The sequence below is a fragment of the Garra rufa genome, chromosome 16 (assembly GCF_049309525.1).
Source record: "Garra rufa chromosome 16, GarRuf1.0, whole genome shotgun sequence".
Lineage (NCBI taxonomy): Eukaryota > Metazoa > Chordata > Actinopteri > Cypriniformes > Cyprinidae > Garra > Garra rufa.
Window position 1 is genome coordinate 23,851,518 of NC_133376.1, and position 18,926 is coordinate 23,870,443.

The following is an 18,926-nucleotide window of genomic DNA, read 5'->3' on the forward strand; positions in this document are numbered from 1 at the left end:
ATTAACAAGGGCTTGTGGCAAAAATGAACCACCAAAATGAACAAAAATGACACAGAAATTCAAGACAAAGGGGCAAAAAATGCACCTGCATAATTAAACTAGGGCTGCCACTAACAACTATTTGTATATAGATTAATCTATCGACTAATTCATCAATTAATCGATTAATCGATTAATCTAAATGACTAACTTCCCACTGAGAAAAAAAATAAATAAATAAAAATCAACCATTTTACTTAAAAACATTTTATTTTTAATACAATTAATTAATTGGAGATGCTTTGGATTATTAAAATTGAGTGGAACCATTTAAATTAAATCCAGAAATGTAATGGAAAAGAATTTGGTATAAAAATAAAACTGTAAAACTCAATTAATTAGACAGGCTTTCTAATTAAAAAATAAATAAATAATTTAACCATTAAAACAGAGTACAGAAAACGGAAAAAAATTAACCTGGAAATAAAACGGATTTCATAGGGCCCTATAATTATTTTTTTTGTGGTAATAAAAATAGATGTAAGTGAATAGCCTTTAAAATGACTTAAAATACACATATAATAGCAATGAGGCAATAATTTTTCATTTGGAAATGGACCGAGAGCCATCTTTTTAGCGATTAGTCTCGGTCTGCAAATATTGCCCCTTGATGGAAAAGTTCATTTCTGACCCTGTTACAGACATATAAATACAGCATGCATTCAACACAAAGCCATTAGAAAAAACTAAAACCTCCAAAAACTCTTTACAAAAAGAGAAAGAGTGATGTTTTACATGTTTAGTGATCAATTAAACTTTGATTATCGAGAAGAGAAGAGATGTGTGTCTATTGAAGCGCTCTTTTCTGTCCTAGATTACAAGAGCTGTTTGATCTGCTCTAATCGAGCACCACTTTGAGCTTTTCTATCTCAGAGAGCGAATGCAAATGAGCGAGAGTGTTCTGAAAACACTGATTAGCCTCTAAAAGCTCTACATACAGTATTACATTTATGCTCTTGCCTCCAGAGCTCCCTGATTTCCTAATTATCCTCCCGGTCAAATATATCCAATGTCACCTGTTTTTGTCCAGGACAACTAGTTTATGTCCGGTTAGGCAATATGGACATTCAAGGCAACACAAGAGAAACCTGAATAACTTGAAATTGCCATTTGGCAAAATATTTAGTAAGATTTTTAAAGTATTTAAAGAAGTAATTAAAGCTGCATTTATTTGATCAAAAATAAAAAATAAAATATTTAAAAGAGTGGCATTCTATTTTTTATATACTTTATATATACTTTAGAATACAATTTATTCCTATGAAGCAAAGCTTTTCAGCATCATCTTCAGTGTCACTTGATCCTTCAGAAATCATTCTAAAATGCTGATTTATTATCAGTGTTGGAAACAGTTGTGCTGCTTAATATTGTTTTTAACCTGTGACACTTTTTTCAGGACTCCTTGATGATTTTTTTATTATTTTTTTTTTAAAGAACATTTCTTTAAAAACTAAAAATGTATTTTGTAATGATATATGCTACAGTTTGGGGTCAGTACATTTTTTTTTTCTTTTTTATGAAAAAGAAAATATGTGTAAATGCATATTGCATCTGTAAAATGAAGCCATTAATTTGTTTCCAAACTATCTTTAACAAAGCTTAGCGTAATATTGATACTGACTACCCAGATATCCAAATGGAAATTGACACTGTTGATTAAAAAAAAACAAAAAAAAAAAAACAACTCCTCTGTTGCTTATACACTCAGAATCAAACTAATAAATAAATACAGGCCGCCATTAAATGAAGACTGTATCTTTCCAGCCTTTCTATATTTTCCTTTCCCTCCTCCCCATCTCTCTCAAACTGACATTTTATTAAAATAACATTAAAAGTGATAAACAGCCACATTCATATTACTGGAGAGCTTATTGAGCGGCCCATGTCACATGACCTCTGCAGGAGAAAGAAAAAGTTAGACCGGTCTCAGATCCCATTTATCATCCAAATCAGCTCTGGTGCAGTGTTGGATAACTCTTTCCTTCTCTTTCTCCTCACTCTCTCCTTCCTCTCAGTTTCCATTTCCCTCGCTTTTTCCTTCAGCTCAACATGAAGCAGAGATCAGACTCTGCGGAGGGAAGTGATGATTTGATTACGCATCTAATCTAACTGATGGCTTGTCTGCAGTGAACATGGGAGCAAGAGGACGGAGGATATTTAACTGCACAAGAAGGCCCCAAAGGGAAGAGGAGACAGTGGTTTGGGTTTGTGGTAAAATGTAGCACCAAATCCCAGATGGATTAGTGGAGTACAGTGGGGTGCAGCTGATAAGCAGGCCACAGTGTGGAGAGCACTGGCGCGTCACCTCTTTGTTAGACTTGGTCTTTGTTAGAGATGCCGGATTATGACGAGTTATGGATTATACTGAGCCTGCTGGCTTCTTTTGAAACTCGTATATAAAGTCACAGTAAGAAAGCACCAAACAAAAAGTGTGATTCTAAACCACCAAACCATTTCAAAGTTTAATGTCAGTAAGATTTTTTAAAAATAAATGAATACTTTGATAGCAAAAACATTTATAATGTTAAATAACATTCTTCACATGCACGCATCATGGTATTCTCGATAATGGCAGAAAAATGTCCTGGGAGAAAATAATTGATTGAAAAAAAGTTATTTTTGTTTTCTTTGTGCACAAAAAGTATTCTCATAGCGGCATAAAATTACAGTAGAACCACTGATGCCACATTAACATTTTAACTATTTTTAACTAACACTTTAACATTTTGACTATTTTAACAATGTCCTTACTACCTTTCTAGGCCTTGACCGTGGTAGTACCCGAAGGTCTGAAAGCTCTCGGATTCACTCAAAAATATCATAATTTTTGTTCCTAAGATGGACTATGGTCTTAAGGTGCGTTCACACCAGACGCGAATGAAGCGGCAAGCGCGAGTGATTTACATGTTAAGTCAATGCAAAGACGCGAATAGCCATCCTGCGGCGCGAAACGCGCAAATGAGGCGGCGCGAAACGTGCGAATAGCGTGAATGAAGTGGCGCACATTTAGCGTTTCAAGCGATTGCCGTGCGAAACGCGCGAGTTCAAAAATCTGAACTTTGGCATAAATCCGCGCCGCGTTAACCAATCAGGAGCTCGCTCTAGTAGTGACGGAGGCAGAAATCCGAAACAACAATGGAGGACAAAATCACCGTTGCTGTCTGTGGTTACTCGGAGCTGTAAAATACATCTTTGGACTTTTGTAGAAACAGGAATAAAAAGGATCTTGCTAGGAAGAAAGTGAGTGAAGAGGTCGGACAATCTGGTAAGTTTTAAAAAACGCTCTTTACTCAATTTGACCTACATATATACATATTGAGACTACAAGCAAGCTAAAGCTGGCAAATTGAGCTCATTCACCTATTTTACAACTACTTTCCCGCTGACGAGTGGCAGAAGCCCCTCCCATGACGCAAATTCGCGTCTGTTGTGAAGAAAATGTCACAAGCGAATTTTACGCGACGAATGGCGCGAGTAAACTCAAATGTTCAAGCGTTCAACTACGCGCGAATAGCGCGTTTTTTCCGCGCAAGTCGCGTCCGGTGTGAACGCAGCTTTACAGGTTTAGAACAACATGAGGGTGAGCAATTAATGACAGAATTTTCATGTTTGGGTGAACTATTTCTTTAAATACAAAACCAAATCGAGTCTAACAAAGAAATCCTAGCACTTAGAGTAACAAGAGAAGCCTTTCTCTCGCCTTATGGGACGCCTCTAAAATTAGAGTTTGTTTTTACTTGAAGGGAAAAGAAAAGAAAGGTCATGTAACCTCCACTCACAGCAGAGCGGTACATGACAGTACAAAGGTGAATTTATCATATGACCTTCACGTCCAGAGCTAGTCTTGGCCGCTCAGGCCTGAATAACACATCAGAAACCCATATAAAGTGCTGAGCCGGTCATTCTGACCACAGCATCCAGCTCTGATGTGATCAGATGGCTGTCTAGAGGGAGCTGGGAGTGCAGGCTCTGATTTCAGGGTCACAGCACTATGGTGGATCCACTTGGGTTGGATGTTTTATCTCAGTGTTCATTCCTCTATGTAAATTTCTATGCAAAAAGGTCTTGGAATTAATTTACATGGCAAATAAGACGATAGTTCAGGTCAGGAAATAGTTGTTAGGTAATGGGAGTGAGATGCATTCTGCCGTGTACGTGATCACCAGAGAGTGAGATTGAATTATCAGGAAGAGTAAAAAGAGGTAAACGTGAACGCCCGTCTAAAAACCGACTCGGATAATGTAACAGCTGTGAAGAGCGAGAGAGAATAAAACCTGCAGCGAGCAGGACTGCACTCCAGATACTAAGAAGAACAGAGCTCTCTCTCATTAATCACTCATTAAAAATCATCCCAACTGCCAACGATAAAAAAAAAATGATTTAGATAAACGGAAAAAGGGGAGTGATCTGTACAAAGTCTGCATGCATTTCCTTATTAAAAGATTAGTTCACTTCCAGAAAAAAATTTCCTGACAATTTACTGACCCACGTGAAATCCAAGATGTTCATGTTTTTCTTTCTTTAGTCGAAAAGAAATTAAGGTTTGAGAGGAAAACATTCCAGGATTTTTCTCCACATAGTGGACTTCAATGGGCATCAACAGGCTGAAGGTCCAAATTTCAATGCAGCTTTGAAGGGCTCTACACCAGTGTTTTTCAACCTTTTTTGAGCCAAGGTACATTTTTAATAAAAAAAAAAAAAATCACAAGGCACACCAACAATCGAAACTGTAAAAAAATGAAACTCTGTAGCCTATATTAACAAAATACAGCCATTCTTATCGAAGTGTCTTGAACAGGAATCATATAAACACAAAGAAAAAAGTATTTTATGATCTTTCATATTTCTTCTTTCAAATAAAAAGTGTAATTAACAATATACAGTCATTCTTATCAAAGTGTCTTGACTAGGAATCAACTAAACAGGCAATTAGCTATCTACTGCCAGTGCCACCTACTGATATGGAAGAGTATGACATGATTACTCTGCCGGTGTCACTAGACAGCGCAGACACTCGACAATGGCACATTATTCGCAGACAATAACTTCTTAGTTTTCAAAAAATGTTTTAGACCAATTAGGTGAAATTGAATAATTTCACGCAAAATGTAATCATGTTGGAAAGGTCATGTGTTTTTATTTTTTCATCTACTTCATTTTCTCCGCCAACTTCAAAATCATCCAACATTGTTTCACCTTTTTTTGTAAAGGCCATTTGACTTTCTTTGCATGTTCACTTTGTAAACATTGAGTTGATACTTACGCCTATGTCACACTTTCTTTTCCAACATGAGTATGTAATGTCAAGTGAAGCTAGTGCAAGACGAGCATTTGTGGTTGAAAAGTATATACATTTTAATTTTTTCTTAGACAATGACCAATCACTTTGCTAGACAAGACCCTTATTTCTTGGCTGGGATTGTGTAGAGCCCATTAAAACTGCAATCTGGAACTTCAACCTGATGCTGTAGTTCTCAAGACTGGTCTTGGTCTTGAGACCGGTCTTAAGACTGCATTTGTACTCTGTCTTGTCTTGGTCTCAGACTAAGAGCTCTCAGGATTTTGTGTCAAGACCACAACTTGTGTCCAAAATGTCACCAAAATAATACATATGCACACTAAACTGAAGAAGATAATGTTGCAAAAAAGTGCTTGTATGAAATCTGGATTTTTATATTATATTATGATATAATTATATGACATAAAAAGCAGAACTGTTTTCACAAATTTGATACTGCTATTATACAAACATTCAATGAACAAATGTATATAGTTTTAAAACATTATTCTCAACTTCATGCATTTGTAATTGTACCAAGCTTCTGTGCCAGCACTGCAGTGCAAAGATTAATTTTGCTGTTAGAGATTTCATTTGATTTATGACAGATTTATAAAGGTGTCTTATTATTCAAATTTTATGTAATGATTAAAAATAAGACATTTCTCAATCACTAAATGTGGATACTTTAGATAAATTTAATTAGTGCTTGTCTGGTCTTGGTCTTGACTGTGTTTCACCCGGTCTTAATCTTGGTTTTGTCTTGGTCTCGGATTAGGTGGTCTTGACCACAACACTACTTTAACCCGTTGGTTTGTATTAAAGTCCACTATATGGACAAAATCCTGGAATGTTTTCCTCAAAAACTTTCTTATCAACTGAAGAAAGACATGAACATCTTGTATGACATGGGGGTAAGTAAATGATCAGAAAATGTTTGTTCTGAAAGTGAACTAATCTTTTAAGATACTGTAACAAATCACAAATAATTAAATGCTCTCACCAGGTCTTCTATAAACTCCTTCACTGCTGCAACAACCAGGATGAAGAGTAACGGCACCAACGTCGTCCACCTTCCTGTTGGTGACACATCAGGGATTTGCTGTCGAAAAAAAAAAAAAAAGGCCACGTGAATGCCAAAATCAAATCATGAACATCCAAACAGCACACTAACCTTGTCACCTACAGGGCATGAATGCAAACACAAATTAATTAAAGTCCAACAGAGCATTTAAATGTATGACCTCATGAAAAACACTCAAGGGGGTTTTGTTTCCCAGCAATCATAACACAGCCTGAGGGTCTACTACATCCCTAGTGGTGTTAGTATTTATCACCAAGAGGTCAAGAAAGCAACCTAAGGGAATGGCAATAACCATCAGAAAGTCAGCACCAGCGACTCTGATGGATGTTTAGAAGTCGCCATGTGACATATCTGTCTACCCAGCTGAAGAGATCAGCTTAGACTAGCATAAATTTCCAGACTGGTCCGGACTGGTTAGGTGCTGGTCACGCAGTCAGGAAAGAGCTCTTAAGCTTATATATAATTCACACCACTAGAACTTGATTAAACTTCTACAATTTCTCTCTTGATTCTGGCAAAACTCACAGGGCTTACATAATATCAAGAAGTGGATCGTCTTTGGAACGTGTTCCTATCAGATAAAGTGTCAGAGCTCTGACAGGTTCAGACAGAGGCCAACAATGCAGAGACATACAATAGGAAACCTGAAACGGATTCATTTTAACCTGATGCCAACACTTTCCCTTCTGCGTTACGTTTCACTTAAACAGGAGAGTACTCTCACAACCAAACCACAGTGGTATAGAAAACCAGAGCAGTCGATCATCAATGAACCTGGGTGTCAGGATCAAACTATCTTGTTGATTATGACGGCATATCCAGAAGCAGCTTGTATAAAATCATATAAAAATCAAATGTTCGCCTTGGCCCCCTTGTTAGGTCAGCAAACCCACCCCTCGTGTTTTTCTCATTCACAATATGCCTGTGCATTTCAAGGTCGCTGCATTGACAGAGGCGTAATGAAGATACACAGAACCTGTGCTTCGAAGCCACCTGACTCCCTCAGTTTTATTCTTTTTCTTGCAGTTTCTCTTCTTTCTTCATCTCTCTTTTCCCCCTGGTCATCGATTGAGCTACATTAAAACTGAGGCGCTAATTTAATGTGCAGCGCAGCCACAGGGTCACGCCGGGTTGCTCGGTTGTTGGATTCATCATACCTTCTGCCTCTAAAAGAACAGTGTGTTTATAGCACTCTGGAGCCCTCAGTGAGTGCAGCATCTGGTAATTACACAGATGCTGAAGCACTGCAGCCAAAATATATTTAGATTTCAAAAGCAATATATACAGCACACAACTGTTCGAAAGTTTAGGGTCTGTAAGATTTTTAAATGGTTTTGAAAGAAGCTCTTATGCTCACAAAGGATGCATTTATTTGATAAAAAAAGAAAAAAAGAAACTAGAGCTGGTTTTTGACAAAATTCGTGATTCAATTCGATTCACAAACTTGTGATTCGATTTAATTTCCAATTCTATTTGATTCAATGTTGATTTCGGATATATATCAGGCAAATTTTTTCAAGGAAACAAAAAAAACTTTATTATTAAAAAAATTAATTAAGTGTAAAGGCATTTGTTTACAAATTCAATGTTATAGTAATGTTTCAATAATAAAGTAACAATTACATATTTACTGTATATTTCTACTCCAATTCATTTTTTGAAATAGAAACACTTAAATAGTGTTTGTCATAAAAACTTAAATTAACCTTGAGGAACAGTAAAAATGACAATGAATGTTACACGGTGCATATATTTAGCAAATTTTTTTTTTTTTTTTCTAGTTGACTGACATGGTGGTCAACGAATATGTTTTTCTGAGGTAAATGTGACAATGTGACATGGTTTACAAGCTTTTGTACATTGACGTCTTTGCGCAGCTGAAATACTGCTTGAGCAATTACAAGAGACAAGTACAAGTTGTACTCTCTTTTAACATACCTGATAACTGATATTAAAGCGGAAGAGATGATTAATTCACATGTGCTTCACGCTTCTATTTTTTCTTGAACTAAGGTGCCAAAACAGCATTTATTATTTAAATACTGTAATAAAATGGACAATCTAAAATCAGAGACTCTGTTTCATATCAAAAATAACAAAGCACAAAGCTTTTTGAGATTTATTGGATGGGAGATGCGCTACAATGTTCAATTTCATTAACTAAAAACAGGCTAGACTAATCGATTTATGAAATTTAAGATTCAATATCATTTCATAAAAATGAGAAACTATTAAAAATCACAATATCAATATTTTTTACCCAGCCCTAACAGAAACACTGAAATAATATTATAATTTAAAATGACTATTTATTTTATTTTATTTTAATACATTTTAAAGTGTAATTTACTCCTGTGATGGCAAAGCTGAATTTTAAGTAGTCATTACTTCAATCTTCAGTGTCACATATCATTACAATATGCCGATTCGCTCAAGAAACATTTCTTCATATGTGACCCTGGACCACAAAACCAGTCATAAGGTTAAATTTTACAAAACTGAGATGTATTAAAGCTCAATAAATAAGCTTTCTATTGATATATGGTTTGTTAGGATAGGACAATATTTGGCCGAGATACATCTATTTGAAAATATGGAATCTGAGGGTGCAAAAAAAAAATCAAAATACTGAGAAAATCACCTTTAAAGTTCTCCAAATTAAGTTCTTAACAATGCATATTACTAATAAAAAATTACATTGACATATTTATAGTAGTAATTTTACAAAACATCTTCATGGAACATGATCTTTACTTAATTTCCTAATTTTTGGCATAAAAGAAAAATCTATAATTTTGACCCATACAATGTATTTTTGGCTATTGCTACAAATATACCCCAGCGACTTAAGACTGGTTTTGTGGTCCAGGGTCGCATATTATTATTAATGTTGAAAACTGCTGTATTGCTTAACATCATTGTGAAAACTGATACATTTTCTACGACTGTTTGAGGAATGTAAAGTTCAAAACAACAGAATTTACTGGAAATAGAAATCTTTTGTAATGCTAGGTTTTCACACTTAGTTTGATTGATTGGTCTGAACCAGAGCTTGATTCCATCCTGCGCTTCTATCAGTCCTGTCTACTTAAGAAACCCGGTATGTGATCACGGAGGGTCAGGGAATCTGCAGACAGATGTTTATCTGCGACCGTGAGAGCTGACATTCCTAATCTCTCCAGCTGGTCATCAGTATTATTGCCCTGGGGGAGAAAGGTTGAAGACTGTCACTGAAGTCGTACCTGCAATAGCGCGATGAACAGGAAAAAGGAGTTTGCTGCTCTTCTGAACTGAGAGTACAGGAACCGAGGCAGGAACGTAAGGAAATTGTACTTTGCAGTGCTGGAGAGAAAAGAGAGAAAATGAGAAAGATGGTTAGAATGCAACATTGACCACAATGTTAAACCACCCGATTATCTGCAGACTGGGCTGACATGGTTTGATTATCATCCATTATTTTTCAGTTTTCACATTTAGTTTTTCTTCAGTTGGCCACTATTATACCATAAAAGGTGATATTGATAAGCAGGAAGCATAACCATGATCACCACCACGAATCAAACTTTCTCCCCCTTTCCACTCCCAGTTCAAAGCCCCAGTGTCAGAATCAGTGCCAGCCTGAGACACGAGCACAAACACACAGTGAGTGATGGAGAGAGGCAGTTAATGATCATAAAGAACAGCTAAGTTTGAGGAGGAGAGAGAGACTGGGCTGTAAAGAGCTCTGAATTTGAGTGAACTACGGTAGGAGCTTGCCAAAGCCTCCATCTCTCAGACTGCCGACTGATTTACGCTCACATTAGGGCCAAGACAGCGAGGCCACTTTAGACTGAGATAAACGTCCCACTCTGAACCCAGACACCTGCCTCTTTATCCACCCACTTACTAAAAGAACAGCCAAACAAAACAAAAAAAACACTTCACAGAACACAATCAGAATATTGGTGTTTATTAAATGTATATTTTATTAGTCACTATTGACTACTGATTTGTATAATAAAATATAATACATAAAAAGACAACAAATAAAATACAATATAATACAATACAGTATCCTTAATTAATGATACATATAATAAAGTATGCAAAAAGTTATGCAATGTGTGACCCTGGACCTCAAAATAGTTGTAGCAATAGCCACTGTACGGGTGAAAATTACTGTTTTTTTTATGCCAAAATCATTCGGATATTAAGTAAAGATCATGTTCCATGAAGATATTTTGTGAATTTCCTACTGTAAATATATCAAAACTTTTTTTTTTGATTAGTAATATACATTGCTAAGAACTTCATTTGGACAACTTTAAAAGCAATATTTAGATTTTTTCGTACCCTCAGATTCCAGATTTTCAAACAGTTGTATCGCCAAATATTGTCCTACCCTAACAAACCATACATTAATGGAAAGCTTTCAGAGGATGTATAAATCTCAATTTCAAAAAATAGACACTTATGACTGGTTTTGTGGTCCAGGGTCACATATAATATAAACTGATACAATAGAAAAGAATGTAAAACAGAAACTACAACATTCTCAGCCAACCAAAAAAACATATTGTGAATTTGTATTAATTATTGTTTAATATAATATAACACAATATAACATTTTGTTATTCATTAATGACTCGTATAATAAAACACAAGTAATATTAAAGCTGTAGTCCGTAAGTTTTGCCTCTGTCGCCATCTCGAAAACCTGTAATTGCAGTTAGTTGTGGAATTATCTTCTATGCGTGGGTTGTTCTTCGGCACGGCTCCAGTGCGGCCAGTGTGTGGCTGTCAGTCAATGCACTGGTGTGGATATTCACTGTACTTAGGAATCACAGATTGTAGCCTACGTCTTGGAACATATGCCTCAAATAAGAATTTTTATGTTTTTATGTTAACAACATCAGCATTGCATGACTATGTGCATGTAGTGGGTATTAGCATTACATGTAGATTTCAATTGTACAGTCTAATCAGTAATTGTCATACAACTCGAATTTCATATAAAGAGAATTCTTTTAGCCCACAAAGAAAATTATTCTTCCTTAAGACCGGTTCTCTTTGAAATACAAAAACTTGTATTATCCCACATAGGCAATCTGTAATCAGATGCGCATTTAAAACTGGAATAATCTGATTTCAGTCACTTGTGTTTAATAAATACACAAAGCTTTTTGGATTACAACCCAACAAAAAAAAAATATTTGGTATAATTTTGAACCAACAACAAAAAAAAAAAAGTTACTGACTGCAGCTTTAAATACATACAATTTAATACAGCCACGTTTGAGACACTGAAACTGATTCCGTGAACGTTTCTAACGTGGAAAGCGATATGAGTCCTCTCACTGCCTCTATGTTTCACTGATCCACTCTTCACAGAGATCCTTATCAGACCGCGGCACATGGCACACCGTAGCACAGCAATTAGCAGCACCGTACGAGATGGAAAGTTCTGTCAGAGGCCTATCGTTCTCACTTTTCTCCACTTTCTCTTGGCTAGTTTTCAGATTTTGCTCAGTGTAGTTGCATCAGGTGGCTAACAGCAGCTTGCAGCTGCTCTTACTGTTCTTCGGATAAAGAAACATTTCCATGTTGCTGGGCAACTCAAATTCATGGAGGAGAGCAAAAGGAGAAAAAATTACACCTCCATCTGTCCTCATACTCATCATCTAGCACAGTGTTTTTCAACCTTTTTTGAGCCAAGGTACATTTTTTAATAGAAAAAAAATCACGAGGCACACCAACAATCGAAACTGTAAAAAAATAGGCAAATGGGCTGACTCCAGATTCTAAAAGGCTTTTTTAAAAATAATTATTTTAAACCTTAAGAATGGGACAAGAATATATTAAAATATGAGTACATGAACAAGATGTTTATTCTCTCTATTATAGGTAGAGCCATTTAAATTAGAGGCAACCACTACATTTTTAAACAATCTATGGTTGAAATAACAAAAAATAAACTACACAATTCTTTCTTAATCCTATTAAGTGCAAACAATAAATGCAGCCATAATCAAAGTACTCTCTCAATTTCAAAGTGCAAATAGGGACCAATTTTTTTCAAGCATGATACAGAGCTATTGTAAAAATACACAACCTATGAACCTATTATAACCCACACATAGGCTACTAATAACAGCCTAGATATGTTATGTAGCCTAAATTGCGTACATTGGCGAGTCGCTCTCTAAACCCGATGCATCATAATTGCCTTTGAATGCGCGTGCGTGTTTTGCTTTCGGTTTCGTTTTGACGATCGCACGAAACTCTCGCGGTGCTGAGCATGCATTAACGCATTAATTTAACAAAAGAATTTGGGACCACAAATGGGATTTCGAAAAGTCTGATGTGAATGTGAATGTGAATTAACAATATATTGTCATTCTTATCAAAGTGTCTTGAATAGGAATCAAACAAACACAATGAAAACAGTCTTTTTTGATCTTTAATATTTCTACCTACTCAATGTGAAACCTGGGTGAAATTGAATAATTTCCCACGGCACACCTGACGATCTCTCACGGCACACTAGTGTACCGCGGCACAGTGGTTGAAAAACACTGATCTAGCACACATAAATAGACCTTCACATTTTCCAGTTATTGTTACTATTGTAAAATCAAATGAATCATTGTCAAACAATACATGATGTTCTTCAGAACCTTTTAAACATTTTATTGAAAGTGATTGCGAATGCAAAGTTCTTTTAACCACTCCAATGTCATCCAAGATCTTCATGTGTTTTGTTCTTAAGGTCAGAAAGAAATCAAGGTTTTTGAGGAAAACATTCCAGGATTTTTCTCTATATAGTGAACTTCAATGATGGTCAACAGGTTGAAGGTCCAAACATCAGCATTTGTGGTTAGAAACTACATACATTTGTATTTTTTTTTTTTAGAAAATGACCAATCATTTCGGTAGACAAGACCCTTATGCCTCGGCTGGGATTGTGTAGAGCCCTTTGAAGCTGCGATTTGGACCTTCAACCTGTTGGCCACCAATGAAATCCACTACATGGAGAAAAATCCTGAAATTTTTCCCTTAAAAACCTACATTTTTTTCCGAATAAAGACAGACATGAGCATCTTGTATGACATGGGAGTGACTAAATTATAAGGGAATTTTTAATCTGGAAGTCAACCAATCCTTTAACAATAAGCATTTTGATGGACACTAAACTTAACATGATGTTCTCGTTCTAGCAGACAGCTTTCTCACGGCGCTGCAGAGAGACCTGACCTGCGTTTCTCCTCCCGTTTCCTCTACACGACCCCAGAAACCAGATCTAGGTTTGCTTCTAGACCTCAGCCGGCTACTTAACCCACACACTCAGCTCATTTAGCACTACTTAGCGTCATCATGCTTTTAAACAAACATGTATCGCACACGAGGGCTTCGGGACGCTGGCTCATCAGGCAGTCACTGGGGTGACTAGTGTAACCGCTCATCAAAATGCACCTCAGGGTTTAACCACGTGCTGTTAATCATTTTAATGGAGAGAAGGTCGTGGCCTTGTTGGCGGTAGCTTATTTACAAAAGCATCAACAGCAGTTTTGTTTTACTAAGCCACACATAGTGTGAGGAGCAAACATGCTTTTTGGGTTTTTGTGGATTTATGTTAATAATGTTTGTTTGCTTGCAAATTTGTGTAATTTTATAGAACTTAGCATGCGCTGTGTGTTTGTTTAGGTAAAGCATATGTTAGTATTTTGTTCAAGAGAAATGCTATGTGAACCTCTTCTTGTTTGACTCATCTTGACTGTACAGAATGCTGTGGGTAGCAGATTGGCTGATTAGCTCAGATAGTAATGATCTACTGATGGTAACCGTTCAAATGTGACCTACAGTTCACATCAGCCACATAATGGACTATGTATATAAAGGATTAATCTAACACAAAGCTTTCAAAGCTCTTTCAGTTCTTTCATTGCGAGTCATTTTTTCATGGGATTTGTACCCAAGAATTCCACCTCCTAAGTTCAATTTCGTCCCAGCTGAGCTACCAAGCAAGCTTGTTACGTCCGAAAAGCGAAACATATGGAGCTGTAATCATAATGGTGTACAAAAACGATTACAAGTGCTGTTTTAATGGCTCTAGTGTTCATTTCTGTTGGAAACTACAGTGATATGTACTTTTTGGTACGTATTTCGCATCTTCACATCATAAACATCTTTCGTACAACTGATGTTCGCATATCAAGACCACAACAAATCTGGAAGAAAAAAACTAAATAAGTGTTCATAACATAGTGGTGACTTTTATGATATATAATTGCATTTCATAACAATTCAGTTTTATTGTATTTAATAAAATACACTGTTAAATTAAATGTATTCCTACACTGACAAAGCTGAATGTTCACACGATCCATGCTCTAATTAGCATATTCAAGCCAATATTGTTGTATTTGTCATATTTGCAGGCTCCCTTGACAGACCTTTATCCCTGCTTACTGTTAATAGTCAAATTCCCAAAAAAAGCTGTTCTCTGAACTCACTGATAGAAAGTTCAAAAGAACAGCATTTATTTGAATATACATGCCTTTGTCATTCAATTTAATACAATTTAATTTAAATAAAAACCTTACTGACCTCAAACTTTTAAATGGTAGTGTGCTTTTATAGAACAAGCACATACTTGGTTAATTCCAACCACACTGTCTTTATCTTTTTTTCCTCAATTTTAAAAAACTTTTTTTCTTACTTTGAATCAAACGTAATGCAGTGATTCATTTTAAAGGTGTGTTTTGGTTCAAGGCTCTTTACTGAATTCTTTAAATGCCCAACAACAACTTCCAGAAGCAAGGCTACAGAGAAATAGGTGGCCTCTGTTGTAGCTGGTATTATCCATACAGGCCTGTCCTGATGAATGACAAATGTCAACGATGGCAGTATGTGGAGGTTATCCAGGGAAGCCACTTTATAGTAGACAGCTTACAGCTTTTAAATTACAGACTGAAGAAATAAGCATTTGTATGCTATATTAAGTGTTACTGTTTCTAGGAGAATAAATGCACAAGGAAATGAAAACGATATCCTGACCCTTGCGTGTGATCTTTCTAAATGAACACCTACTGATAATGAGTAAAACGTGATAAAAACCCATTACAACTGTATCCTGTTTTCTTTTCGTGCCAGTTTACGTGTCATAAAATACATACCGCTATAGAAATGCAAACAGACGGCACATTGTTCACTGCATTAATCAGAGTATGGCATTATTAGTGAGTAATTATGCACTTGTCAGACTGCAGTGGCCGTTATGATCACTAGATGGAACTATCATATAGATGCTTTTGGGTTTCAATATTGAAAGTCTGCAGTCTGAGTGACATGACATCTGGATGACTGCTTTCTCACTGCAGGGTGGAACAAAAACCACCAAGCATCTTACACCAATCACTTTGAATTCAATTCACAAACCTTACTGAAATACTTCTCAGTTCAAATCAGTTCATTTCACTGAATCAAACCAAATAATTACACAATTAAAATGTTTTGATGAACTACTTCTGAAAGTATTTCAGAGTGTGATTCAGCAGATATCAGATATTAACTGCAGCACCCACTCCTACCTCCTCTCTGCTTGCCATACATCACTTTGAGTCCATATGTAACTTGGACACTTTGAGCCAATGTGGCGGCTGGAACGCAGCAACATTTTATCTTGTCTGTCAAATACCAGCTCACCAGTTTTAACGTGGCACTTTATTCGTACAGTTCCTTCCCTACTCAAATCTTATTCAAAACCATCGTCATCCATCCATCCAAGGCAGTACAGCCTGTTCAACACTTTTATAACACTTTTGCTTTTGTTTCTCTGACATTAAATATGAGTTCAGTTTGGAATCCAACCGCTGCCAAAACTACCATTCAAAAAGTTTGAGGAAAGTACTTATTTTTTTTTATTAAAGAAGTCTGTTGTGCGCAACAAGGCTGCATTTATTTGATAAAAACAGCAAAACTGTGAAATAATTTTACAAAGTAAAAAATGTTTTCTATTTAAATATATTTTAAGATGTAATTTATTCCTGTGAAGGCAAAGCTGAATCAGCAGCCATTACTCTAGTCATCAGTGTCACATGATCCTTCAGAAATCATTCAGATATGCTGATTTAGCGCTTATAAAAAATGGGTTGAAACCAGTTGTGCTACTTAATACTTGTGGAAACCAAGATACATTATTTAAGAATTCTTTGAATAATAGAAAATTCAAAAGAACAGGATTTATTTAAAATGAGTAATTTTGTAAAGGTCTTTACTGTCCCAATTTACCTCCTTCATCCACTATTTTGACCATCTTGAACCATCTTGAACCATCTTGGCCACCATGAAGGCCTGTTCAGCCTTTGTTTGAGGAAACCGGTATTTGCATAACACACATGGAAGCACAGGGGTGTGTGTGGTTTGACACATACCTGACACGATTACTGCAGAACTTGGTAAACTGTGGCTGATTGATAAATATTAGTCTGGAATCTTCCTGGTCTGCTAGAGAAGTCTTTTCTGATGTGTCTTCTGTCTTTTCATAACCTGAGACAAGGAAAAAAATGAGAGAGACAGAGAGGAATAAGGCCAAATGCAATATAAAGCATGCAAAAAAACATTTAGAAATAAATGTTAAACTAACAGCTATTTATACCATGACAGATCAGATCTCCCAGCCACTGAAAACAAATCACCTTTACCAAGATTACATTAACGATTATATCTTTAACAAGTGTCAGACCCTAAGGAGCTAAAGACTTGACCTATAACCGCTAGAAGCTTTTCCGCAGTGTACGACTCCTATAGAATAGATTAGCTGATGACATTAAAAGGGTCCTAAGTTACTCAAAATAAAGAAAAGCAATTACATAAACAATGTAAATGTAAATTTACACATTATATAAATAAAACGCATAAATATTGTAAATCTAAATGTTGATTTATATCCTGGTCCCTAAAATTTAGATCTCCAGGTAGATTAAGTCATTATTATGGCTGGTGACAGCCAGTGGAAAAAGAAATGTGTGATATTACAGGCACACTGAGCCCAAGGGAACAGATGAGTGAAAGAAGGGCAGCTCAAACAGATTCGCCTGCAGGCATCCACACACACACACCCCAGTGATAATACTAGCTCAGTCTATTACAGGCCACACTTTAACTGGCTTAAGATAATACAGTTTGCAACTAATTTAGAGCATAAAAGAAAAAAGAAAACTTTTGTTGTGTCAATACAAATTACAAACTTTCAACACATTCTTATTCACATCAAATGAGTCAAAGTTAAAGGGTTAGTTCACTTCCAGAATAAAAAGTTCCTGATAAAGAAAACCTCTAGCATTAATTCTAGGGATGCACGATATTTATCGGACAGATAAATTATCGACCGACATGGGTAAAAATTACCTCATTTTTATTGCTCCGTTAAATAAATGAAATCCGATCCGATAAAGTACTCTTACTGGTAAATCAATCAATCAGTCTGGTTTATCTGAGATTCATCTGCTTTCCGAGTGCAAGTGACTGCAGCTGTAAACTGCAGTGACTCTCGGACTTTGTCGCGTGTAATACGTCATCATCTGTGTCGTCATCATGGTCTTTGCCGGTCTGGAAGTTTTTCGCGTGGCAGAGGAGGACGATGCTATTGCTATTTGCAACACATGTTTAGCAAGGATTCTGAGAGGAGGTAAAAAGCCATCAAGTTTTAACACAACAAATCTCACTTCAGAGGTCGTCATCGCAGTGAATCTGTTTTAGGGGCCGTTCACATGTCGCGCCTAAAAACGCGTGGAAAATGCGAGCCGCGCCGCTTTCTCTTTCTTTCCAAACCGCTCTGTAGCCTGCTCTGCTGTGGCGTCTGCCTTTGCTAAGCAACCATGGCCTGCGCTCTCCATAAAGACGCGGAAGTTTCAGCAAAGGATAAATGGATTTTCAGCATTAAAAATCACTTGCAGTAGCTCTGTTATCAAATTTATTTAAAAATGGTTATTCCTGTACAGCTATGATAAGCTGTTTCTCCACCTTGGCAGTGCTTTCAATGTTATTAAAGGAACGGGTGAAGCTGATTGGTTGGTTCATGTCATATGACCTGCGTTGGGCTTGCGGCATTCTGAAAAGTTGATGTTTTTATCTCGATTCTGATGTTTTATTCCCCGCCTTGTACGATTTGGTTGCTGCACACATTCATAATATGATCAATAAGAAGCTTTAACGGACATTTGGACATCTGACGTTACTCCATGATGCACTTTTCATTTTTTCCAGGTTGACAAATGTCAAAGCATTTTATTTATTTAGAATTGTGGTGCCTTACACAAAAAATAAAAACATTTTTGAAGAGTCAGGACTGATGTTTGCTATGATTGTTAGACCCAGATATATACATTTCATTAGTTTATCTCAGATTTTGTATTCTCCTGGGTGCACAAAATTATCATATAAAAATATGAACGTATCGGTATCGGCCACAAGAAGGACTTAATTATCGGCCATCAGTAAAAAAATTTCATATTGTGAATCCCTAATTAATTCTGATCATAGTTT

The 18,926-nt window shown here is 36.3% G+C and overlaps 1 protein-coding gene across 1 annotated transcript in view; it reads right to left on the reverse strand.

Annotated features, from left to right (window-relative positions):
* atp8a1 (ATPase phospholipid transporting 8A1) overlaps positions 1–18,926 on the reverse strand; it is a 192,890-nt gene that overhangs the window by 135,879 nt on the left and 38,085 nt on the right. Inside the window, exons 2-4 of the mRNA XM_073820001.1 lie at positions 16,814–16,928; positions 9,644–9,743; positions 6,321–6,419 (exon numbers count right to left, since the gene is read on the reverse strand). Coding sequence (XP_073676102.1) covers positions 6,321–6,419; positions 9,644–9,743; positions 16,814–16,928 — 314 coding nt within the window. The remainder of the gene's footprint in view (positions 1–6,320; positions 6,420–9,643; positions 9,744–16,813; positions 16,929–18,926) is intronic.